Raw genomic sequence first — 25,783 nt, 5'->3', positions numbered from 1 at the left:
ACCGCCATGTGGTACTCCAACAAACAGGGCGGGGTGGGGTCGTGGACCCTGTGTCAGGAGGCTCTGCGCCTCTGACAATGGCTGGAACAACAGGGCGTCACCCTGGTGGTTCAACACCTGGCAGGTTCCCTGAACGCCAGGGCGGACGAACTCCGCCGTCGGTGCATGATGGATCACGAATGGCGTCCGAACTCTGGCGTGGCGCAAGGTCTCTTTCAGCAGTGGGGAGAGCCTTGGTTAGATCTATTCGCCACCGAAGAGTACGCGCAATGTCATCAGTTCTGCGTGTTGGAATTTCCAAGGCGGCACTTGCTCGGCGATGCTTTTTGTCGCGAGTGGAGCTGAGGTCTGTTGTACGCCTTTCCGCCTATACCACTTCTGCCCAGAGTGCTGAGGACGATCAGGCGCGACCAGGCCCGAGTCATCCTTGTGGCTCCGGACTGGTATCCCGAGCTACTCAGCATGTCAGTCGATCCCTCGATTCGTCTGCCTTTTCAGGAGGACCTTCTGTCGCAGCAGCAGGGGACGGTCCTCCACCCGAACCTGTCCAGCCTCTACCACGATGCGTGGAGATTGAGCGGCGGCAGTTGAGGCCATTTGACTTGCCTCCTGAAGTCTGTGATGTGATTCTGGGAGCCAGGCGTCCCTCCACAAAATCGGTATACGCCTGCAGATGGAATAAATTTGTGGCATGGTGCACAGCAAAGGCTGTGGATCCCCTTTCAGAGGTTCTCCTCTTTCTCTTGCCCAGCAGGTCTCTGCTCTGGGCACTATAAAGGGCTTACCTCTCTGCCATTTCAGCCTTCTTAAGGCTACCTGATCAGCCTTCTCTTTTCAACTCCCCTGTTGTAAATAGATTCTTGAAGGGCATCACTCACATGTTTCCTCCTGTTCCCTTCATGATGCCTCAGTGGGACTTGAACCTTGTTCTTACTTATTTGATGTGCGCTCCTTTCGAGCCACTTCACAATTGCCCTCTTCGTCTTCTCACTCTTAAGACTGCTTTCCTGGTTGGCATCACCTCTGCCAGGAGAGTGAGTGAGCTCCAGGCTCTATCTTCCAAACCTCCTTTCCATTCTGTCCATCCGGACAAAGTTGTCTTGAAAACGCGTCCCTCTTTCCTGCCCAAGGTAGTCACAGCCTTCCACATCGGGCAGTCCATCACCTTGCCCGCCTTCTTTCCACCTCCGCATCCCTCAAAAGAGGAAGAGAAGCTCCACCGTCTGGACCAAAACGAGCGCTTTAATTCTATCTGGATCGCACACGCCAGTTCCGGGATGACGACCAGCTCTTCATTGGTTACGTGGGCACTAAGAAGGGACGGGCGGTGCACAAGCGGACCATCTCTCGGTGGGTCGTGTTGTGCATCAAGGTATGCTATTCTTTGGCTAAGAAGGAGCCTCCTGTTGGGCTGGGGGCCCATTCCACTCGGGCCACGGCGGCTACTACTGCCCTGGGTCGGGGAGCCCCCTTGCAGGACATCTGCACACGTTCGCTAGACACTACTGCCTGGACAGCCAAGTCTGGAGAGACGGCTTTTTCGGCCGTTCTGTTCTCCAGGACTTTCTGGTGTGATCATTGGTTCGCAGACCCACCACCGGGGTTGGTATTGCTGGGGTATCTATTCTAAGGTAAGGACTCTAACACTAACCTGTTTCTTTCAGATGCACAAGTTACTTACCTTCGGGAAGGATAGAACTTTAAGAAACAGTAGTTAGTGTTAGATTCCTTACCGCCCCACCCATCCTCCCCGTTCTGCGAACCGATATCTAGGGTTAAGGTTCATCCCTTTTAGGGCCCTAGTTTCATGGCACCAGTGTTGGTTTTTATCATGGTTCTGCGTTTCTGGTGCAGAAAAGCTGTGTATAAGAACGGACGTCAGCGCACGAGGGCGGCGTTTAAGTACTCAGACGTCATCCCGACGCGCAGGGGTACTGCTACGCAAAACTTTCCGGATCCAGTCTGACGCCTGGGGATATTCTAAGGTAAGGAATCTAACACTAACTACTGTTTCTTACAGATATATCGTTACCGAAGGTAAGTAACTTGTGCTTCAGGGCTAAGAGGAAGCCAGAGTTTTCAGGGCTGGGGGTGGGTGTTTTAGGGCTTAGGGCAGAGGGCAGGAAATGGGCAGTTTTCAGGTGGGGGGGCTTTTTGGGAGTTTTAGGGTTCAGGGCAAGGAACGGAGGTGGGGTAGATTATTTGTGTTGGGGTAGTTTTCAGGGCTGGGTGGGAGTTTTAGGGCTCCGTACAGGAGACAGGAAAGGGGTAGCTCTGTAGGGGTTGTGGGGTCGTTTTCAGGGCTGGGAGGGGGTCAGGGTAGTTTACAGTGCTGGCGGGGGGCAGTTGGGCTGGGGTAGGCGGTAAGTAGGGATTTTAAGTTTAGGGTGTCTTTAGGTTTTAAGGCATAAGGGCAGGAGTGTGATCTTTGTAAATGTAAATGTAAATTGATACTTGTATAGCGCACTACTCACCCGCAAGGGTCTCCAGGCGCTTGTACGAATACCGCTGTGGAACCCATCCTGGCTTTCCCTGTGAGGTGTCCACTCCTGGGCACCCCCAAGGTGGAGGCCAGGCATCCTTAGCGTTGTGGGGGCCGTTGTGGAGATTAAGCAAGCTATTGCCCAGAGTTGCAGAGTGGGACTCCATGATTGGAATAGGCACCGAGGCGAGAATTATCAGGCCCGTGAAATTTTTGAGCCCAAGACCCGCCGAGGCGGGGAATTGAACCCTGGTCCCGGGCTAGACCTCTGCATCAGGGTCTGTCGCTCTAACCATTGAGCCACACTTCTCCATCTTTAGCACACATGCCAATTTACCAAACATGTCTTTACCACAAAATTGCGTGGTAAAGACATGCTTGGTAAAGACTTGGTTGGGGTTTAGACCTCGTGGTTAGGGCTTGCATTTTTAAGACATGTTTATTCATCAAACAACCATTTACTTTGCATCATTGAAGGCAAGTGTAGTTTTTAAATAATATATATTTAATTTAATTTCAAGTTATTTATAACATAGTTTTTTTTATCTTAAAATGTTCTATTGCACTTTAATGAAAATAACCTTTAAAAACTATTAGTTGATTTAATATTATATATAATTAAAATGTTAAAATTTAGATTATACGTAATATTTACACATTTGGAGAGAGAGAGAGATGTGCCTGTGTGTTTTTTGGAAAACTCAATAATTTTGTTTTTGGCTTGGGGGTACAAACATCTAATCCAAATTTTTAAAATTATAATTACATTATTTTCTATTTGGGGGTCATAACCTCTGTTTTATTTATTTTTGTGCCTTGGGGAATAAACCGTAACCTGATGTATATTCTTTTGCCTAGTTATATCTGTTTATATATTTTATAATCTTATTAATTCTTTTATATTTACCTTAAATTAATTGAACTGTTTTAGTTATTAATGAATATTATCCGTAAACTAAGTTCTATTTTATGTATTGATTACATTTAATTGTTAAAATGTAATTTTCTATTGCTTTTTCCAAAATCAATTTTAAGAATATTTTTTACTTTACAATTACTCTCTTCTGATTAATTTATTTTTGCCAATACAGTTCCTAAATGTATCACTAACACCTACATATATCTAAAAACCCAGACATGTATAAATGTGTGTGTGTATATATATCTATATCTATAATGTACCCTAAAATGTAATGATAAAGACAGTGTAAGAATCGTGATTTAATCATTGCAAGCTAACTGTAGTACCCCATTTATAATGGAGGGACAGGCCCTTGTTGCTTGTCGCCTTCAAGGGTATGTGCCTACTGGCCTTTTCATGTAAAGTACTATCTAGCATCTCGTAACCTGGTCTTTCTCGCCTTGCATCCAGGGAATGGTGGAGCAAATGCACTTGGATGCTGGATGTATGTGACTGGGTGAGAGTGAAAAATCCAGTTTAGAGCTTCTCAGCATGGACTTTAAACAAGGGTGGCTGAAGGGGATCCTGTTCAGATAATTTGTTCAAGGATGGTTGTGGAAATTCCTTAGCTGCCTTTTGACACCCTGCAGAACACTGTAGCTCTTGGAGAGGTGATATCTTCCCTTTGAAGTGTAAAGTTATTCCCCCCCAGCCGGGTGTCTTTCTTCCTTCCCTTTCTGTTGAAGTGTCACTGCAGATATAATATTTTAGAGCCTGGCTGAAGTTGACTCGCCCTTTTTTGTGCCTTTGTTCTCACCTCCTGCCAAGGCACACCCAACTCCAACCACTCTTCCTGACGATTATGCAGATCAAATGTGAAAGAAGTATCAGGCTGTCTGCATCCCACAAAACCAGATGAAATCCAAAGCATGGCATTGAAGTCTACACTAGAGTGTATTAGCCTGAAATAAAACCTCAGTGCAAACCGTAAATCATTCTGCCGTGGTACTCTTTACCACAAGGAAGGTATATGTTATGTACTAGAGTAAACTGTTCTCATGGTCTGGAGGTGGGGTTCTATAGACCTTCTCCCTTAGAATGTCCGATTGAAAATTTAGGACTCCAAGTACTTTTCTAGAAGTGCTACTTAACTCTTTGTGATGGAGTATGCCCAACTGCTGTCAAGAGAAGCCATGGAAGTGCCCTGCAGTAGAGGAAAACTGTCCAGAAGAGGTGGGGTAACACCCCAGCAAAATGCAGAAGCTGTTCAGAGAGATTAGAGAGAGCAACCTAAAGCAACGCTGCAAGTCCTGGGGAATGACCTTCTCTGTGATGACTGTGTAGAGTTTCTCTCTGTCCCTCTCAGCCCCAGTGTGTGTGGCCTTAGTTCCCTCACTATTTCAAGCTTGTTTGTTTTGCTTGCTTCGGCTGAAAACTTCTTGGGAGGGGCAACCGCGATGGTAAGCTATCAAGCTTAAGCATTCATATCCTGCAAACCACATCCAAAATCAGATAGGGGGTGCAAATGTATTCACACTTATCCAGTATTAGGGGTTTCTTGCAAAGATTCACATGCCTGAATCATTCCCCGTCATCAGGATGGGAGTCCCCGGTACATAAAGAAAGTAATGTCCTATTAGACATATAGAGAAATAGGCCCAAGGGCCTCACCTTAGTAACATATCCATGACCTTTTGTAGGAAGGACCAAACTCTAGAGAAGAGCCAATCCGCTATCACCTCCCTCTAGAACCCTCCTGGAAGGAGCCTCAGTCCTCAGATTTTCTACCGCACGTCGTGCTAAGGGAGTCTCCTCTGAGCTCTGCTCAGTTTTCTCTTCTCAACTGGGTTTCCATTGTTTTCTGGTACTATTTTTTGTTTTCTGGACTATAGTTACTAATATCTTAATGGCTGAGACACCAAAAAGGTATTTTTATGCCCTGTGGTTCCTATGGGAAAAAAAGGCTACATATAGATGACCAACATAAAGACCGTCTATATTGCCTGTATCCAGATCATTCTTCCAAGGATTGCAAGGTATGTCGTACCTTCTCCTCTAAAACACTCAAAGATCGTGAGGGACGCCTCCTAATCTGGCTTCAGAGGTTGAAAGATAGAGACCAGCTAGAATCTTCTGAAGAAAGTGAAGGCTCTTCAGTTTCTTCCAAGTCTTCTCAGAAGAGACCAAGAGTGACTTCTCCTGGCCCTTCCTCACAACTTCCTCAAAAGACCTTTGCCACTGCTGTGTCCCATGGCTTCAAAGCACTGTGCATTGTCACTGTGGTTTTTTTCCTCACCCTGCGCCAGGGGATATTGGTGCCAGGACACCAGTAACTATTTGTATTCTCCCCTCCATTGGCTCCAGTCATGAGATTAGGCCACTCCCTTTGTGAGCAGTGTGCTGGGTTAGGCTTGAGACTTTCCTTTGGTGGGTGGATGGGGGTAAGCAGGGTTAATCACATGATTCGCTTCATACTTATACAATGTTCATCGGGCCTACCTGATGACAACCCCTCACCCCTCGTGTTCACTCTGTGTACCTCTCCGGAGTGCCCCTGCTGTTTTGACTGCAGAGGCTGACTTTTATCACATGGTTTGGTTGTGTACATCATTATTTCCTTATTGGTTCACGGTTTTGCAGGTGGTGCGGAGAGCCACGGACAGAAAATTCCTGGTTAGACCCACATTGTGTTTGTTGGGCTTTCACGACCGTTTGGTGACTAGGAAGGTCACTGATAGGTTTCTGGACGTGGCTTTATTTCTCTCCCGCCAGCAGTGGACAATGAGTTGGAAATCCCCCCCGTGACCCTAATGTCTACCGCTGGGGGTTGGAGCTGTTGCTTTGGGCAGATTGTGAGCGGGAGGGCATCCGTCCAGAGGAGGCACGGGGAGTTTGTAAGACACCACCTGCCTGGGCTGCCATGTTACTGGCGTGTCCGTGTGTGGACCGAGGATGTCGGGTGCTCTTCACTGGGTCTGCCTTGTGCAATGTATCCTCTGTCTCAGATGTTGAGGTTTCAACGTTCCTCTCTCCCTGCTCCCCCATGATTGTTCTCCACTCCAAGTCTGTGATTCGGTACCTGAGCGATGACGCTGATGTGCGTATGATGGGTGGGGAGGGTCATGTTCTTTGATGCTTGGCTGTGGACACTAATGTTTATGTATCTTATCGATGGGGATGGTATTTATGCGAACAAGAATGTTCCTATGTCTCTGCTTGCTCACTATGCCTTCATCATCTTTTACTGTGTGTTTTGTTGCTGACAGTTGCCCCCCTCTGCTTAGTGTGCTGGCGGTTATGTGTGTAAACTTAATAAAAATAGGTACCAAAAAAAGTAGCACGCTAAGGGCCTGCAAAGGAAGGATCACATCACAAACATCTTTGTTCCTTCACCCCTGAGGCTCCCTTCGGTCCAGCATGTACTCCACGTTTCACAACCGTTTGAGTGTGCATACCATCACGTGAAAGTGGAGTGGCCTGAGTAACTGAGTGAGGCGAATTGTCAGTGAGACTGCTGTCCGTGGAAAGCCATCTTATCGGAGAGATCAGATAGCTGGTAACGTGGCTCATTTAATAGATTGACTTTTACTTATTTAGAACCCCGTTTACAAGGTTTCCGTCTATTTTCATCCTGTGTGTTTCATTTGTGTGCAAATTAGTTGTATGTTAGTATTTGCCTTTGGTTCGTTTATGGAGAAATTAGATCTTAAAATAAACGTAACCAAGTCACACACAATGGTGGTGGGCTTAGAGTGTCGCAAGAAGAAAAGCAAAACATTTACGTGTAGGGGGGACATTGTCTCAAGGGTATCTACATTTCCCTACTTAGGTGTTTTGTTTGACCAGAAAGGGTCCTGGGGGCCGCAGGTAAGAGCTAAGAGGTTGGCTGTTATCAGATCATCTTCTGCGCTCCTGGGATGTGCTGGTAGGCTGGGGGCTAGGCCCATGGAAGCTATATTGAAAATTTATAACAGTAAACCCGTAGCCATTGCCTTATATGGTTCCGCACTGTGGGGCTATGTAAATGTGGAACCAATCCAAAAAGCGGAAAATAGATTTATTAGATCCTTACTCTCTGTCCCCCAGTCGACCCCGACGTATTCAATTCATAAAGAAGTGGGCCTACAATTTCTTTCCGATAAGCTGAGCATGGCCCCTCTGATTCTCTGGTTGAAAATGTGGATGAATGAAGATCTCCCACTGAATCATAAGATTATGTCAGACGTGCTGTCCTTGGATAGATCTAAGAAGATTCCTTGGGTGGCTTATTTGAGTAAGGCTTTTTCGGACATTGGGCGCCCAGATCTTTTTTCCTCCCCCGAGAATATTAGGCTTCAAGATATTGATTTTGTTAAAAAGTCATTTCTCGAAAGGAAGGAAGCATGTCGTGAAGAATGCGAACTGATAAAACCGGCAGTGAGGGCCCACTGCTTATTGGTCAATTCACCATCACTTGCCCCATACCTTGGCTTTGTCACAATTCCCTTTCATAGGTTTCTTTTAATTAAATTTAGACTTAATTTGCTACATTTTTATTTGGGTTCTTTTAAAAACTGGCAGAAACCAGAATTGGCTCCCCCCTGTAGTTGTGATCAGTTCTCAGTGCAGGACACAATGCATTTTACTATGTTTTGCGGGTTGTTTTTAGAACCACGAAAAAAATATTTGTTGCCTATACTTAAAAAGGCCGGCTTTACTCAAGTGAGACCAGCCATGCTTTACTTGCAACTATTACCCAACCCGTATGTTACTTTTTGCATTGCCAGTTTTCTGGTAGCTGCTTCAAGGGCGAAAGTCGCCTGTTACGACTAGTTTATAGAAAAGTCTGTTTTACCTTTTTATCTTTATGTACAAATGATATGTTTTTGGCGTAGATCAAATTGTTATTTATGTAATGTTTTTTTTTTCTCTTATGTAACTAGGATAGTCTTATATGAAATGTATTGTATCTTTTTTTTTTTTTTTTTTCTCTTTGCTTTGTATGGCTTTTGAGTAAGCCGAATAAAGTTATTCTGACTGAGTGTGCATACCATCACGTGAAAGTGGAGTGGCCTGAGTAACTGAGTGAGGCGAATTGTCAGTGAGACTGCTGTCCGTGGAAAGCCATCTTATCGGAGAGATCAGATAGCTGGTAACGTGGCTCATTTAATAGATTGACTTTTACTTATTTAGAACCCCGTTTACAAGGTTTCAGTCTATTTTCATCCTGTGTGTTTCATTTGTGTGCAAATTAGTTGTGTGTTAGTATTACTGGCCATTTTCGATATAAGACAAAGCACTGGCTGGACAACAAAATTATTGCCCGTTATTGTGTTTCAGAGTTCAGGGTCTCTAACACCCCTATCTCACCCTCATATCTCTCTGAGTAAGCCTTTGGATTCTCTGCCTAGCTGCTGCAATGGTCAGGTGTTCAAGAAACCGTCTAGTTTTGGGTGGTGTATTAATGTGGGCCAAGACAACCGACCCAAAAGGCTCCAATTGACACAATTGAAGCCTAATAATGTCTGCTTGCCCTGGGAACTTTTTCTGTGTTCCCAGTGGTGCTGAAACAAGTTAGAGAGTGGGAGTGAATGCCATCAATGCTACGTCACCGAATTCACATGGACTTGTGAAAGATTCAAGCATCATACTAAGAACAAGTGTAGCAATTGAACCACACACATTCAGCAGGAGAGCTGTAAGGATGTGTTATATAGCCTGTGATGCACATTGTCATATTGTGACACATATATCACTAAAACATGGTGTAGTAGAGCAGTCATTTACATACAGCACATTTCCATTGAAATAGCCACTACATGTTGAAAATGGAAAGTGATTGCCTTGTGCACGTAGGCTCCGAAATATCTGGATCCAGGATGAATGCTCCCCACTTGCTAACCTAGTCAGCCCAGTATAAATTTGCAATAAAAAGGCGTCTCACATCGCCTAAAACCGATATCAGTATTAAGGGTGATATTATTTGAAGGAAGAGCATGAGACAACACCAGATACAGAAAATAGTACATGTTGTCTCTTCTGGTTTCTACTATCAGAAAGCCATTGGTCTTCTGTGCCATTTGCTCCTCTGGGCAAGGACAGCTGATTGATAGGTTCAGTGGGGACGCAAAACCTGTAGTACCTTAGCCACTACTTTGAATATGGCAAGCAGAACATTATAGCTAAGAAAATGATAGTTGAGACATAACGGATCTTTGCAGAATACTTACCAAAGGAAAATTAACCAATATTTCTGTTAGGTTCTTGCTAAGGCAATACTTGTGATCAGTATCTCTGCGGATGTCATAATTGGCTGCTTGTGCATACTGCATAGCATATCAATGAGGCTATCAAAGGCTCACTGTAAACTAGATTCTTGGATTGACCTCTGGTGCTTCAGTACTTTGGGCAAAAGTTAAGCTCTAGCCTTTCATTTGCAGGCTTCATTAGAGAGCAACAAATTGCTGCTACTAAAGTGGTAATACGTTTGTGGTTCCATTGATCTGAATCCACAAAACTAATGTTACCAAATCCAAGTCTCCAATTTAACTTTTTTGAAACCTGGTGTGTTTTACGCTTTTTTCTGTTTGCACTGCTTGCACTCCTGAAGGTTGAGGGCTCCGGACATAAACAGGAAAGACCTTAACTTTGTGGTAGAGAATTGGAAATATGCATGTTTTGATTAGATCAGCAGTGCAGTCACGTGTTAGTTTCTACGAGGGCATGATGCTGTTACACAACATTAGGCTATGGTAAAACTGATTTCATTCATCCATTAACAGAACTCGGTGCCCAATATGAAACATTAATTTTTTATGAAACTTAAAGCCATGATGTTGTGATAAATACTTTCTACTCTCAACTTCACAGTTTGACTCTAACCCCTCAAGCCCCCAGGGTGCCAGACAGAGTCGGGGAACTTTGGCGTTGCCCCCAACGCTGCTAGAGTGCTCTTCAGCTAGGGTCCCTTGTTCGGATTTGATGACCGTCAAATAAGTAGCTATCCTACTTGTTGTTGATTCCATTATTTCAGACCATCGCTACCAATCCTGTAACTACCACCTATTTACTGGTTTTAGTCTTCAAAAGTAAGTCCTTTACAGTCTACATTAAAGTCATGTTTTCCTTAGAGTGTCAGACTTCAGGTATTTTTGGACATACCTCAAGAAGATGTCTATTTCTGATTCTCATGATGCCTGACTTTAGGGTCTAGGCCTTTGGCGCAGCCCTGCTCCCATTGGAAATGCAGTCTTAGGCATTCCAAGTCGATCAATATGGAAGCCAAACTTTACATGGCTCAACCTGTAAACCCTGTCATCGTTATTATTCCTGGTGTCTATCATGGGAAGCGTTCTAAAGAGAGATGCTTCTAGAAGAAGCCTCAAATGAGAGTCCTTCTCTCCTGGGAGGCATCCTTATTCCAGTTGCAAGTCTGAAAGTCGGCACTGTTCCCTGACTAGAGTCGACAATGTCTTCTAAGGCAGGTCCTGTCTTAAAGTAGTGGTTGCAAAATTCTATGTTGAGGCCATGCTCCCTGTATTTAGATCTTCTCCACCTCCCTCTGGCATGTCATCTGGCCCAGCTAAGCATTTGGGAACTTCTAATGTCTCAGGCCTTAACGTTGCACAACTCTGTTCAAAGCCACTTAACCACTGCTGGTGAACACAACTGCTCCACCAATGACCTCCATGTTTCTCTCAGCGCCACATTTGGCACCAGGATCTTGGAGTAGACTCCTCCTTGAGTAGATGATATTTAGGCTAACTCAAGAGGGTAAGAAACGCCTTTTTAAGAATTCTCCTCTGTGTGAATCTTATTGTGCAGAAACAAGAGGCTCTCTTTGGCTGAGATTGTGTCGTGATTCTCAATGGTGCCGTACACTGCGAATGACGAAGGTGGATAAGTCTAACTAATCGGAGCAGTCTTTATAGGGATCTTCAAAAACACATACCCTGAACCTGAGCTGGAGTGTCCTGCCTATCCCTCCTACTTAGGAGGTTTAATCTTCAACTACAGTGATCTGGAATGCCTTCAAAGTGTTGGAACCTGACGATGAACAGGTTTTATAAAGTGTGCATGTACCCAACTGGGTAGCTTTGCACAAAGCTTTCATAAAAGAGAAATACTGAACAGAAGGATCAGAGAAAAACTAAGCAGGGAAAAATGTTTAGAGATTTGCGAAAAGCCAGAAAATGCATTTAAGGATGTAGTGACTGAGCACATCAGAGCTATGGGGATAGCGGTCACCTCCTTTGAAGACTGTTCAGGAACTCCTGCAAAGGCATGTGTTTTATACTGCTCACATACAATGGCTCAAGTGGTGACAAGCAGCCCACTGGGATACATGTTGTTGCTTAAGGATGATAAGAATATGGCCAAGCAAACTTTGACGGCTGGATACAGTTGAGTTTATGGGCAAATCTAAGGACATGAGTCTCGTCATTAGACTGCACTCCTTGGGTACATTCCACAGACTTTTCTGTTGTCATCCAGGTGAACCTTATGAATATGCGATTTACCTGCAAGATTTTGGAGACAGACAGCTCTGCATCAGAGTGCTTTAAAGAGAACCATGCCACTGCACACTCGTTAGTTGTTGCCTTCCCAGCATGCCAATTATTTAATCACAGGCAGTCCTCCGAGCTAGTCCAGCTGCCACAGCAGTCTTTACATGGCTTCGGGTGTTGAAACTAAAGCTCCACAAGGACAGGTTGAGCGTTTTTTGCGTTTCTTGCCTGTGTTTCCGATCTTTGGAGTCTGAGGTTTAGTTGGTGGCCTTGGACTTGCAGATCTTGCATTTTCATGTCTGGTGCAGCAGCCCCAAAGAAGGCATCTGTGCTTTGTGGTGGGTTATACTGACTACTAGGTCCTGGTTCCCTCCTTTGACCCTTGGGACCCTTAATACCGGCGATGCTGAAGGCTGCAGCTCACTTTTACAGGTTAGGCATACATCTATACTTCAGCATGCATTGCTGATGTTTTGGACAGGGGACTGTACTCCAGTCCTGACTGTTGGTTCTCCTGTTGACCGCTATTCTACTTGTGCCATATGTGAGGCAGAAAGTTATGCAGATCATCACTGACATCACAATTGTTCTGTGGTAGACCAGCAAGTCGACCGAGGTAGACTCTCGTCCTCTGCATGGAGGTGCTAAAGTGCTGGTGGGCCTATTAATCATTATGCTTAACAGTTGCCGAGTCATCTGGCAGACACTGTGTGTGTGTGTGTGTGTGTGTGTGTGTGTGTGTGTGTGTGTGTGTGTGTGTGTGTGTGTGTGTGTGTGTGTGTGTGTGTGTGTGTGTGTGTGTGTGTGTGTGTGTGTGTGTGTGTGTGTGTGTGTGTGTGTGTGTGTGTGTGTGTGAGAGATATGAGCTATTGTTCTGATCACAAGTGGTGCATCCTTCAAGAGGTGGTGCATTTGTTCTTCACTGTGCGTCAGATGGATATATTTGCCATGTTGGTGCTTGTCTCTCCTGTAGTTTCTGCTGTGAGGGGGCTCTGGAAGATGCGTCCATATAAGTAGATTTTATTCTGATTAATGTATTCTCACCCTTTCCATTGATTCCATATACTTTGAGGAAAGAGAGACGAGACTAGGAGCTGGATTGGGTAGGGAGCCTCTGATATTCAGTGTATTAGTCGACCTGCCTGCACACTAGGGGAATACCCCCTACAGCAGCAAGGTAAATCAGAATATAAATTGAGTAGAGCAATTTGAGTTCTTCTAATTTCCCATTGTTTCCTGACCCTCACCCAAATGCATTTACTCAGGCTATTGGTCATGCTTTGTGAGAGGTCGATCTGTTAAAAGCACGGTTGTCCTATGTTTTTTTGGTTTGAACTATATTTGACTAAAGAAAGCATTGCTCTGGGCACTGTCAAAGGTCCTTACTGTTTTGATGGGCTAGCTTCAAGCTCATGTTTGGTTGTTCGTAGATGCTTAATTACTATGGTCTTCTCAATTACTGTTGCCTTGGCTTGGCTGGTGTACACACTGCAGGACCTTTTAGCCCATCCTCCCTCACTGCTTTCTTTCCAACAAGTTGGTGCTTCAGACGTGGGTCTCTTCTCAAGACCATTCTGGTGGGACAGCCCATCAGCCTGCTGGCGTTCTCTCCTCCATACCTGGCTCAGGAGGAGTGGCTGCATCTTTTTTTTTTTCTTTAATAACATGGAGCTTGCTCGGAGCTATATCGACGGTAACTGGAAACACTATGGTTGAACAGCAGCTGTTTCTTGGCTCTGCATGGCACAAGGAGTGTAAAGTTGTCCTTAAGAAGACTATATCCTGCTAGTTTTTTCTATGCCTGATTTTATGCTATGCTGTGGCCAAGGAGGAGTGTATTAAAGTGCATCCCACCAGAGCAAATGCAGCAACCTCCACATTGTCCTTGTAGTGTTTCTAATCTGGGCATCTGACGGGCTGTCATACTGACTTTGGTCCACACCTCCACCAGGCTGTAGTGCCTTGACTCCGAGGTGCAGAGAGACATTAATTTTTTCTGTTCCATGTTAGAAGATAATTTGATGTGATATTCACTCAGACCCACCACCTGTTGTTACTTCTTGGGCATCAATTCACTGGTGAGGAATATGAGGGTAGAAGTGCCTTATCAGAAAAGCAGGTTAGCTTAATGATCTTTGTGGTGGATACCTATGATGGTTCTGTGTCATAATACCCAGAGAAGGACTGGAGCCTCATGCCACCAGTTAGAGGAAGATTAGCATTGCAGAGTTTATGGGTCCAGTCTGGCACCTGGGAATGTTCAAAAGGTGAGGATTCTGCAGTTAGAGTATCAACTAGCAAAGAGTGTTTTTTGAAGGTAACAAACTAGTTCATTCAGTAGCATTAAGTCTTCTATTTTAAATAAAATGTTCACCATCTTGTATAGCAATTGGAAAATATATGGAGGCATTAATGGTCATATTAAAGTTTTAAATCAAGATATGTAAAATGTATTCCTGTTTGTTGCCTTGCTTTAAAAAAAAACTTATAATAGCTTGCTGAAATTGAAATTTACAGTTTATAAAATGGTAACGACTGACTGACCTCAAGCCAGATGTCCATAAAAAGATCTTGAACATGCCTTTTTCAGGGAATACGCTTTTTATTGGCATTAGCAGTGATGTCTCCTGCAACGTACTAGGAATTTCCCTTATCACCTTTTTCACTTTACTCCGCACAGTATGAGGGATTGCCACCAAATACGTGGAAAAGTGACATAAATACGACAAAGTGAAGGCTACTTCAGAGTGGTGGCTACTATCTACACTCATTGCCCTCACCTTTTCAGCACACTCAGTCAAGCAAATCCAACTCAAACATCTGCTCCAGGACGTTAGCTTATTAAAACAATAACATAGGCCTGCATAAGAACAGCAGTTTTTATTAGCGGTGCTTCCTAGTCAGAAAACTGAGGTCGAAGAAAGAATTTGTACCTATCTTGGATATAAGCACAAAAATACGTAGATGAAGAAAAACATCAAAAATGTTGGCATAATATCAAATCTTCCTTCGATTTTTAGGAGCTTCGATGTGTACTTTACTTCAAGATGTGCATTTCTGACTGCAAGTCACAGAAAACACGCAAAATACCTATGCTTCAATATGCCTAAGAAGCATTTCCAATCATTTACCCTCACGTCTCCAATAATGTTCTTCTCCGACAACATGATTATGGTATTACCAACTGAGCGAAAAGGCAAACTTGTCCACCCACATCTAAACTGATGTCCTACAGACAGTAAAAAGGAAAAAGAAACGTGTGATTTCTAACCCTGGGCGAAGTACTACGCTACGCTCGCGTAGTTTGCACTACTTCGCACTACGCGAATTGCACGTAGCACAGTGCAAACACGCGTAGCGGTCCTTTTTTATTTATTTTTTATTTTTTTTGCTTGCTTGCGGTCCTCAACGTCACGTTGGCGACCACGAGCAAGCAAAATGACATCCCGGCGAGACTTTTTCCTCGTTCACAATGAGAAACTACCAGTCCGCGTTGAGAAAGCTGCCGCTCGAGTAGAAATCTACTTGAGCGGCAGAAAACGACCGCTTGCACTGTGCAAGAGAGGTGGTCTGCACTGATTGCACAGTCCCGGATGCTTGTCCGCACTGTGCAATCAGTGTGAACAGCATTTTGCACAGTGCACTACGCAGTTTGCGTAGCTACGCCTAGTGCGAAGTGCACTTTGTGTAGCTATGCGTAGCGCTACTACGCGAACTACGCCCAGGGTTAGTGATTTCCAGGTGGTGGTGGCCATCTTGCAAATTGTTTCACCCAGAGGAAATGTTAATTCTTTCTTGTCAAGTCCCAAACAGTTTCTTGGCTAAACATGAAACCTTAGCAGAAATGATTAGAGGCCTACTGTCAGCACTCTGGAGCTTGGGAAGTCAGATAACTGTTGATGACAACTTTTCAATCGCTCCCAGCGTGAGCAAAGGCCAGACATATAATTAAATCACTTCTCTAGCTTTCCCAACCCAAGTTCAACTAGAAGTTTATCAGATTTTTTTTTTGGGAACGATTCTTGTAATTGAGTCTTAAAAAAGTATGCAGAAGTCTCCAATAAATATTGCAGATTAAGAAAAAGTGGACTGAGCACTAAGGGACTCTGTATCAACAAGATAGATGTGGAAGGAAGATGGCCTCTATTTTTCTTTGATCCCTGGGCTCACACGTCTTCTAATACAAAATTAAAAACGTTAGCTGGAAAAAATCCTATCCAATCACTGGTTCCTAAAGAGCAATGTAAAATATTTTTGACGTAACAACTCAGTCGTTTTTATTTAGCACCTTGCTCATTTCAAGGTCAATTTATTGAGAGAATGAACGATGAAATCTTCAATGTCACACTATTCTTGATTGACTAAGAAAGTCAGGTAACACATTAAAACAGGTGGGCTTGCTAATGCATTTCTGAAGACTAGCAGGGTCATTTATACCCAGGTGCCGATCCCCAGGTCAGTGGAGGCCCAATCCATGGCCCTTATAAGATTCTCACCGGTGCTGGTTGCCTAGAAGGCACACGTTTGACGAGCAGACGTCCTGTTTTGGCCCTGCACGGCAAACTTGTGTTTTTCATAAGCGCACCCCGCTTCCTGGGCCCTGATGTGCTCATGTCTTCTCCAATATAAAGAACACAACTTGTGCTAAAGCATTTCGATTTTTAAGTGCCTTTATACCATCTACAGGCCAATTCCAAAATCTTACCCTAACGGCTGCAGATGAAACTTTTCCATCTGTCATCCGCCTGCAAACCCTCATTTACAGCATTTACAGGGAGACCTGCAGTCATTTCGCCTTTCAAAGTGACCAAGAATGGGGCGTCAGTCAGCAGTGATCCTAATAGCAGAGTTGGGCCTGCTTTATTCCAGCATCTAGGTAGGGGGCAATTAAAGATGCTGTGTTACCATAGGCTAACACAGCATTTAACCCATTGATGTTTGGGAGCTTGTAATTCTATCGCACTCTGGTATTCATTAAAAGAAAAAACACAAATCATCTTCGTTCTTAAGGATCAAAGTCCAACTTCCTTCTCTCCCTTCTTTAGGGGTTGCATCTTCTACTAGACAACCCATAGATTGGGTACTGGTATAGAGAAATCAGTGCAGTTATTTCAACCTCGTATAACTGAGGACAAGTTCATCCTTAACAAGAGTTCTATACCAGTTGATTTTACTATACTCGAGTTAAAGGTAGAACCCACAATTCTTTACTGAGAACCTAGGGCCAGTGGTCTTATCTAATGAGAAAATAGGTATATTTAACTTGAAGACTAGTTAATAGCAAGCATGTCTTTGACACCTAAATAAATACGGATACTAATTATGTTCTGGTACTTTATCCTAGGACTATTAACAAATACACGTGTGTTCTAACCAGCACTTAAAGAACTGGCAATTAAACGTCAGATTATTGAAATGAATAGGCAAGGCATGTGAACCGCGCGGTCTCAGGACCTGAAAGTCCTTTCGTGAAAGATAAACTTCATAGTAACCATGATGGATAAACCCCGGACCCTTTCCATCCAGCAACCATTGGTGTAATTTTTGTAAAGTGAAATCTAGAACTCCTTCCAAGTTTACCCCCAGGATTATATCTGACTTCTTTATACTACACGTCATTTCGAGTACTAAATACAGTTTATGTGGATAGCCGAGAACTTCACACACTAAATGTAAGAAGGGGCATTAAGTACTATGTAGATATGAAACAAGGCTTCAGTCTCTCATATCATGTACAAGGGGTTGTAACCCCTTTCAGACATGGCTTTGCTTTCTGAATGGTAGATAATCTTTACTTTGAGAAATACGGCAGTACAGAGTTGTAGCACATTCTATTACAGCTGCAAGAGGGACTGTTCAGTACCCTACCATTACAAAAAAATGCAACGCAATTGTTTGGAGGGATTTTCACTTACCACTAATGCTTGCACTCGAAAAGATGTTCGTCCTCACAATCATGAAAGATCCAAATCGTGGAGAAAAAATAATTGCTTAGCTGTAATTGTTCTCTATTTTTCATGTTTTTCTTAGACCCTCGAGGAACCAATTTTATGGCTACCACTTTCTTAAAAGGCATCTCATATAACCTCTATAGGGAAGGTGGGCTCACTCAAGTGTCTTCAAAACCAATGGGTGGGCTGCTTTGGAAATTAATACATTGCTGCTGTTACTCTTCAGTTTGACTTATGAAAGACAAAATATCTAAGAGTTCCCAGATTCACTGTGGGGAATATTCACAAAAGCACATCAGTGTTTGTTAGCTATCCACGATGCAAAATGACACTTCGATATTTACTCTTACTGCTTTACAACTCCTTTCTCATCCCTCCTCTATTGATGCCTTCATTGATTGGTATATTGCCCATTTTTAGGTCATTTATTGCATATTTTTTCACGTGCATTTTATATTTATGTATCTTTGTTTTTTAAATAGATGGGTGGTGCAATGGCTCCTCCAATGAAAGACCTCCCTAGGTGGCTTGAAGAAAATCCTGAATTTGCTGTTGCTCCTGATTGGACTGATATAGTTAAGCAGTCGGTAAGCTTAAGTTAATAATTTAGAGATTGATATTGAAACATTCCAATGCTTTACGAACATGACAACATTAAAAGTTCACTTTACAGCCTCTATCAAAAACATTTATAGAGTATAATTTGGATATCTGTCTGTAATACTACTACTTAGTTCTTGTCAGTACATGGCTTTAATGAGAGAAACATTGTCAGGCCCCTGGTGATATCTTCCCTGACTCATGATAAGTGTCCTGATTTTCAGAATTAAGACACTTCATAACATCTGCTTGTAATTATAATTTCAAATATTGTTTTCATTTGGCTGCAACTTGTCATAGGTCGATTTATCAGCTTGAAAGACAAACAGATTTGGTGACTATGAGCTGAGCTGACATGATTGGTTTGCGCACTCCACTCAAATGTCAGAGAATAATCACTAGTTAGTTGCAAAAAGACGGGTGAGTAGATGGAATGCGATATAGTTGCTGCGAAATTGAGGGACGTTTTTTGACCTATCCAACTTAATTAATAAAATCACCTGCATTTGGATGAGCACTACATTTTTTAATGCTTGAAATTTTTGGTGTTTAGATTTTCAAATGGTAATTAGGCATAGCAACAAATATGATACTACACTAGAAATGTGTTGGCATGAAAAATAGAACGGTCAACAGTAAACTTTCATGGTTTGCTCCTTACATTACAATCAGAGTTGGACACGCTGCGTTATTGTAGCATTCCTAATCCTATGTTAATTTTCTAGTTTAAAACGTTCATTATATATTTGATATTCCTTTAGAATTGTGGGCAGGGGATATGGGTCCACCCCTTTTTGGGACATAAGCCACCAGCTTTGTGTAATGTATTTGGTAAGTCGAGCAAGAAAAAAGAGAAGAATGGGGGGCCAGAACACACAGTGGGCTATTCTTTATCTGTATTCTCTGATAAGGTCCCACGTGTATCTAAGATCACATGGGCCCAGTTCTGGCTGTGCAATTCCTGAACAAGTGAAAGCAACGCCTTATTGATGCTAAGCCTCCTTAGCTTATCCCACAATAATTTGCGATTGCCCAAGTCTAAGGTGGCCCCGAAATCAACAAAGTAGCAAAACAATCTGCTTAGCAACTCTTTTGTCGCCTTTGTTATTGCCCATAAACTAAGGCAGTGATATATTGTTGAATGGCCTTCCTTAAAGCCACCTTGCTCTATCGGAATTAAATAATTTTGCTCTACCCAAGCCTACATTAATTCTAACAATACTTAGGAGTATACTTTCTCCCTCATATCCTGCAAACGAATTAGGCGATAATTCTTGAGCTTTGTGGCATCATCTTTCTGATATATTGGTCTAATTATTGCTCTTTTCCACCTCCCTGGATAAGATCCAGAAGGCAGAGCTTTTTGTAATGTGACTTAAAAGAGGTTTGCGCACCAATCCACATTATTATAACCGCCTGTAGATTGTCTAGGCCCGCCACATCGGTTACATTAAGATAGTGGATGGTCTCTTATCTTCTGAAAGGAGAAATACCACTCAGTATCCATATCGACCTTGATAGTTCTCTTCAGTTTCTCATCTGCATTGTTACTAGCATATAGATTACTTTGGTGGATGATACAATCATTATCACTAAATAAGCGCCTCATTTCCCCTTGCACGTTCCCTTCACACCTGTTGCCAAAACTAAATGTTATTTGAACTTACCACTTCAAACATGGTTTGCCAATTTTTGCTTGCATATTCCAATTTCCTTTTCCTCCAATTATTTTTGTACTCTAGTTTTGCCAGGCAGAGGCTCTCCATTGTTACCCTATCGTGTCTTTTCCTAAATAATCTTTTTGCAATTTTCGTACCCTTAATTTTAGGTTCCTACAATATTTATTAAGCCATCCATTTCTCTTGCCCATCCCACCGCACACATTATTTTCACGTTCCTTAGTCACATACTGTGAGTGTTACCCACAAGTAGTTTACCACCTGCTCACTCAGCTGGCCATACCATATTAATGCTTTGACCTGGTCCTCAGACATGCTGAGTAACGTTTAATCTGCCTTCATGTCAGTAAGCAGTTTGCAACAGTCCTCTGTTATATGGGTAGTTATACTTCGGGGATACTCTACCTGCAGCTGGGCGACTCGATCTGTTTGCGCCCCTTGCTCTACTTGAAGTGTTGCATGTAAGGGCCAGTGATCACTGCCCTCCATTTGGAGGCTATCTCGTGGACCATAGCGAGCTCAGAAGATGCTTGCTACAGGCTGGGATAAGACTCTTGTCATTTCATAAGACAGGCTACTTCGGACTGAAGAGGTAACATTTATTAAAAACATTGCACATGTACATAATTTCCATTTAGGAGCCACATAGTATAATGTATTTGCAGCAGAAATTCACTGTAAACATCCCAACTCTGGAGTACACTTGATTGCTGACAGCATGGCATGAAGGTGAGTGAACCTGCTGGCTTTGAATCTGTGACAGTCAGTTATACACCAATCCTGGTTGCAGGTGGCTAAAACACATAGGGTCTGATTCATAGTTTGATGAACAGGTTACTCTGTCACAAACGACGTTACAGATTTCCCGTCTGCCTTATAAGTGTCATAGGAAATATTTCACTTGTAATAAGGTGGACGTGATGCCAGCCGCGTTTATGACCGTGTAATCCTGCTGCCAAACTCTGAATCATTCCCCAATGCAAATTCTACACATTGCTGTTAGTTGGGGGCAAATGATGGCTGATGGTGATCATGAAGGTGATGGTATTGGGAACACTTAAAGCTCCTGCTCTATAGAAATGACTGCGGTTCCAATCGTTGATAATTGTGTATACTTCATTAGTAGGTTGGCATTTACTATGTAGGCGTGTTTTTGTTACAGTTAACGAATATCATTGCACCAGTGGAATCTCTCACTGGGCGGCCTGTATGTCAAGTGAGGGGAACAGCCATGCAGACACATCTGTTTATTGTAGGTTGGTGGTAGGATATATGCGTGGCTGCAAGCAGACTTACCACTGAAATGGATTTGAGAGAGCTCAATAGTAATAAACTTAGAGCATGTTCAAATAATGTAGGCTGCTTAAAAAAGCAAGTCATACTTAAAATGCGTTCAAATGTCGTAAGTAATTATTTTACAATTTCAAGGTCCCTAAACGTCCAACAATAGTACTTTTCAATAGCTGTGTTGTATTACGTAGTTTGTGTGACATTTGTTTATTTATAATTTTTCACAGGGCTTTGTTCCCGAGTCCATGTTTGACCGTCTTCTCACAGGCCCTGTTATAAGGGAGGAAGGATCAAGTCGAAGAGGAAGAAGGCCAAAAAGTGAAATTGCCAAAGCAGCTGCAGCAGCTGCCGCTGTAGCCTCGACGTCTGGAATCAATCCACTGCTGATGAACAGCCTATTTGCTGGCATGGACCTTGCAAGCCTTCAGAATCTACAGAATCTGCAATCTCTCCAGCTTGCAGGACTCATGGGATTTCCTACAGGACTTGCAACAGCTGCTGCTGGAGGCGATTCTAAAAATCCGACTGCTATGTTGCCTCTAATGCTGCCAGGTATGGCAGGATTGCCAGGCATGTTTGGACTAAGCGGATTGTTAAATAGTTCACTCACAGTTGCTGCAGGAAACACCACTACAGCTTTAAGTCGAGGAGAAACGGGGGATGGCACTTCAAAATGCGGGGACAAAACAAGTGAGAATGAAGATGAAAAAGACTCAGAAAAAAGCACAGATACTGCTACTGACTCTGCCAGTGCTGCTACTGCCACAACTGGATTACCCACAAACCCACTCGCCTTCAATCCTTTCCTACTGTCCACCATGGCCCCAGGCTTGTTTTACCCATCTATGTTTCTACCTCCAGGGCTGGGGGGATTGACATTGCCTGGTTTCTCGGCACTTGCAGGACTTCATAATGCAGTGAGTGCCCACGAAGAGAAGGCTGCGGACAAAGTTGAGGAAACCTCATTTAAAGAGGAGGAGGAGAACATGGAAGGCAGCGATGCTGAGGATAGCCTTGATAAAACTGCAGATTCATCCGTTTTGGACGATGAAATAGCACAGGGTGAAGATTTAGACTCACTTGATGGAGGGGGTGAAATAGACAGCAACGAAAATGGTGAATAACCAGTACCAGTTACAGTTAAAGTGTTTTAAACTTTTGACAAGTGGTAGTCCTACTGTTTACACTCACAGTAAATGTCCATACCTAGTTTTTATAAGCTGTTCTGTAACATAGTGTAGCAAAAAAATCCCAAGTCATGTTATACAGATGTGTCAAAAGGTATCTCGGTCATTAAGTATTGTGCAGTGCATTATTTATTATCCCTAGGAGAGATGAAATTTGAGAGCTGATCATGTCTTTTTTATGGAAATTTACTTAATGCGCTGCTTTTTTTGGTACCATTGGTATTGTAATAAAAGCAGCAGTTTGTAATCAAGTGGTGCAAATAGAAGGAAGTGCTGCTCAAAGGAAGTATGAAGTTATATATTTAATTATTTTTTTTTCTTTTGCTGTGAAGGTCAGAATGAATTTTACAATATACATATCATATGTACACATCTGTTTTGACTGTATATGGGAGTTCACACACAAAACACACTTTCTGACAATCTCCATGATAGTGTGAATGTCTCGATCCTGAGACGCAGCAATAATAAGGCAGCTGTTGAATGTGAAGTGTACCTTTTGGAAATCAACCCACTGAGAAGGTTATTACAGGATAAAACTACAGATTAATCGTCTCATGATCTTGTAATGCACTGGTATAGACAAAATAATCAGGTACCTTTTTTTTTTTTTTAATAAAAGGACTTTGTTACTTTAGCAACAAAGCTAAACAGCATTACCTCAACTCTAAACTAGCCTTGAAGTTTACAGACATGACTTTGTAAATGTATTGTTTTTCTTTGTTGTGATGTCTGTCTTTTTCTTTTTGAAACTGCTATCATGTAAGATATGATGTAAATTGCTGCCAACTGTAGTAATGATGCTTTTAATAAAAGTGACCCATGATATGCAGTGATATAATTGGCGAATGTAGCAGTGTCTAGAGGAACCAAATCACGCCTGGTGTTCAGATTGTTTTCACTTTAGAAGAACGTACAGTATTGACGTTTTGTGTGTGTATAGTTATACATATACATGAATCATACTGTTTTAGACTCCTAAAAGACTAGCTGCCACTTTATGCACTGGATCCCAAAGGACCATCCAGCACGAAGGGGGGGTAAAGCATTGAAATTCATCCTTGTTATGCCAGTCTAAATCACTGCAGAAGCAAGAAAGGCATCAGTCGATTTGTCTTCTAAGAGACCTTAGACAATAAAAGATCATAAGTAAAGGCTATATTTGAGAGCTTTTGGTATCCTAGATGAGTAAAAAAGCAAACATAAAATTCAGTTTTAATTGTAGTACTATCCAGGTCAGTTATAAAGGGGAAATGAAATTAAAATAGGAAGGCAGTGGTGTCAAGAAAGTACTCGAGCCCTGTCCTGTATGCTGGAGTTCCTGATGCCAGGAACATCTTTGCCAAACAGCTTGTGCATAAATTGAACACCTAGCCCAGCCTTTTAAACCAAAGGGTCTTGTAGAGCGCTACTGTTTTTTGCCCTTTTATGACATCTGATAGTTGAGATCATGTATCACAGGAGCACGGTTTTCACTGTGCTGGATCATCTGGACAGAAAATAAATGCTGCTGCAAAGTTCTGAAAGGCATGTGTGAGAGTTTAAACAGTGTGCCGATTTTACTGTTGTTCGATTATTTGTTTACCTTGAGAATATGAACTGTTATTTATATATAAATATATATTTTTATGTTCACTGACTGGCATACGCATCACAATTGAACATTTCAAAACTTCATTGGGGTAAAAAAGAGACATAAAGCCTAGAAGAAGTTGAAAAAATAGTGAATGGACTATATGCCTCACTTGGGAAAGAAATCCTGAAGTATTTCAGTTTTCAGACGTAGAACATACTTCATCAAGGATAAGGATGTCACGGAGTCCTGATAACCTTCTTGTGTCTATATATTTCAACTTTGCATCTTTCGAGTGGTCTTCAACTTTTCGTCTCAAATACTTTCATCCTTCAGGAATGCCGAGAGACAACTATTTTCCAAATTCTTATTGTAGCAGTTCGACATAAATTGTAAAATAAAGAATTGGTGCAAACACAAAATGGAGATAGGCAGGCTCCACACTGGATCGGAACACAGTTCTTTATGGAACCAAGTCCTAATTTTAGCATAGTCTTGTTCCTTTTAACCCCAAGACTGTTAATGAATTTTTCAGCATCTCTTAAAGTGGAACTCTACTTTTGGAGCAATGCATTACATAAAACTGACAGTGGGGTAGTTGCCACCACCAAATGCATAAGAACTGTATTGCATCAGATTGTAACATACTAATGTTTTTGAATTTTACAGAATAACTATTTTCCCATTGTCTGTTCTCCGCCTTTTGAATATTTTTATAAAGTTTTTTGTTCAACTTTGCAAAATGCAATACAGATTTAAAAGGTAGGGAGGTTTACTGTATGTAGATTTTGAGAAAACTCTTTATTTTGGTACAGATATATTATTTTCCCATCCTTTCTTGCCCATGACTTTCCCCTTTGTTTAAGTAGTGTGCCTGACCGCTACCAAAGTTAAATACAAATACAGTTACGTTTAATAAAGAGTGTTGTTTTAAAACATACGAGATAATTTGCATTAACCATTCCTGGTTTCCTTGCATGCAATATGTGTGGAACATTTTGAGAGGTTGCCAGTTGATGACTTCTCTTGGAACAAGTTATGTAATTCACTCAAGGATGTGCACTGAAGCCAGCATGAAAATAGCCACTGCTGAAGAACGTTAGTACAAAACACAGTTTTGTAAGAGTTAATAATATTGTCTTGTCAGCAACTAAAGAACAATATGTCCCAAATATTGAATATCCCCCACAGAAAGTATCAGATTAGTATGTTCATTTTACCAACTTTTGGTGCATGGTGGTAAGTTGCAAAATGGTATTTCTCCAACTCTTCCCTGTTTGTCCCCGCAAATGCTCAGTAAACGTTTTTTTATTGCATACTATTTTCTTGATTTTTATTTTTTATTTAATGTTTTTTAGACTTTTTTCAGGTTCTATATTTGGGAGTATCACATTGAATCAACTTAGTGACTAAGCATGCAACACTTGGATACCAGCTATGTTTTGAACATTATAATGATCTCCCAACAGTATGTGAGATTTCAATTAATGAGAAGCCCCTTGCTGAACACGAAATGCTGCCAGTGTGCAGCATGGTGGAGCCAGGTTATAGCTTATACTTTCGCCCCAAAAAAGTTCTGGGTAGATTAGGAGGCTATCCGCAGCACTGAATCAGTTTTTATATCCTTTCACTTT

General features: G+C 42.4%; 1 protein-coding gene across 4 annotated transcripts in view; it reads left to right on the top strand.

Moving 5' to 3' along the window:
- The window catches only part of CHD7 (chromodomain helicase DNA binding protein 7), a 771,490-nt gene extending 746,401 nt beyond the window's left edge, over window positions 1–25,089 (top strand). For all 4 annotated transcript variants that reach the window (XM_078687262.1, XM_078687261.1, XM_078687264.1 and 1 more), the window contains 2 exons: window positions 18,303–18,407; window positions 21,617–25,089. In XM_078687262.1, coding sequence (XP_078543388.1) covers window positions 18,303–18,407; window positions 21,617–22,513 — 1,002 coding nt within the window. In that variant the 3' untranslated portion in view covers window positions 22,514–25,089. The remainder of the gene's footprint in view (window positions 1–18,302; window positions 18,408–21,616) is intronic.
- The last annotated feature ends 694 nt before the right edge of the window (window positions 25,090–25,783 follow it).

This window comes from Lissotriton helveticus, chromosome 4_1 (assembly GCF_964261635.1).
Source record: "Lissotriton helveticus chromosome 4_1, aLisHel1.1, whole genome shotgun sequence".
Lineage (NCBI taxonomy): Eukaryota > Metazoa > Chordata > Amphibia > Caudata > Salamandridae > Lissotriton > Lissotriton helveticus.
This window is presented reverse-complemented; position numbering and strand designations above follow the sequence as displayed.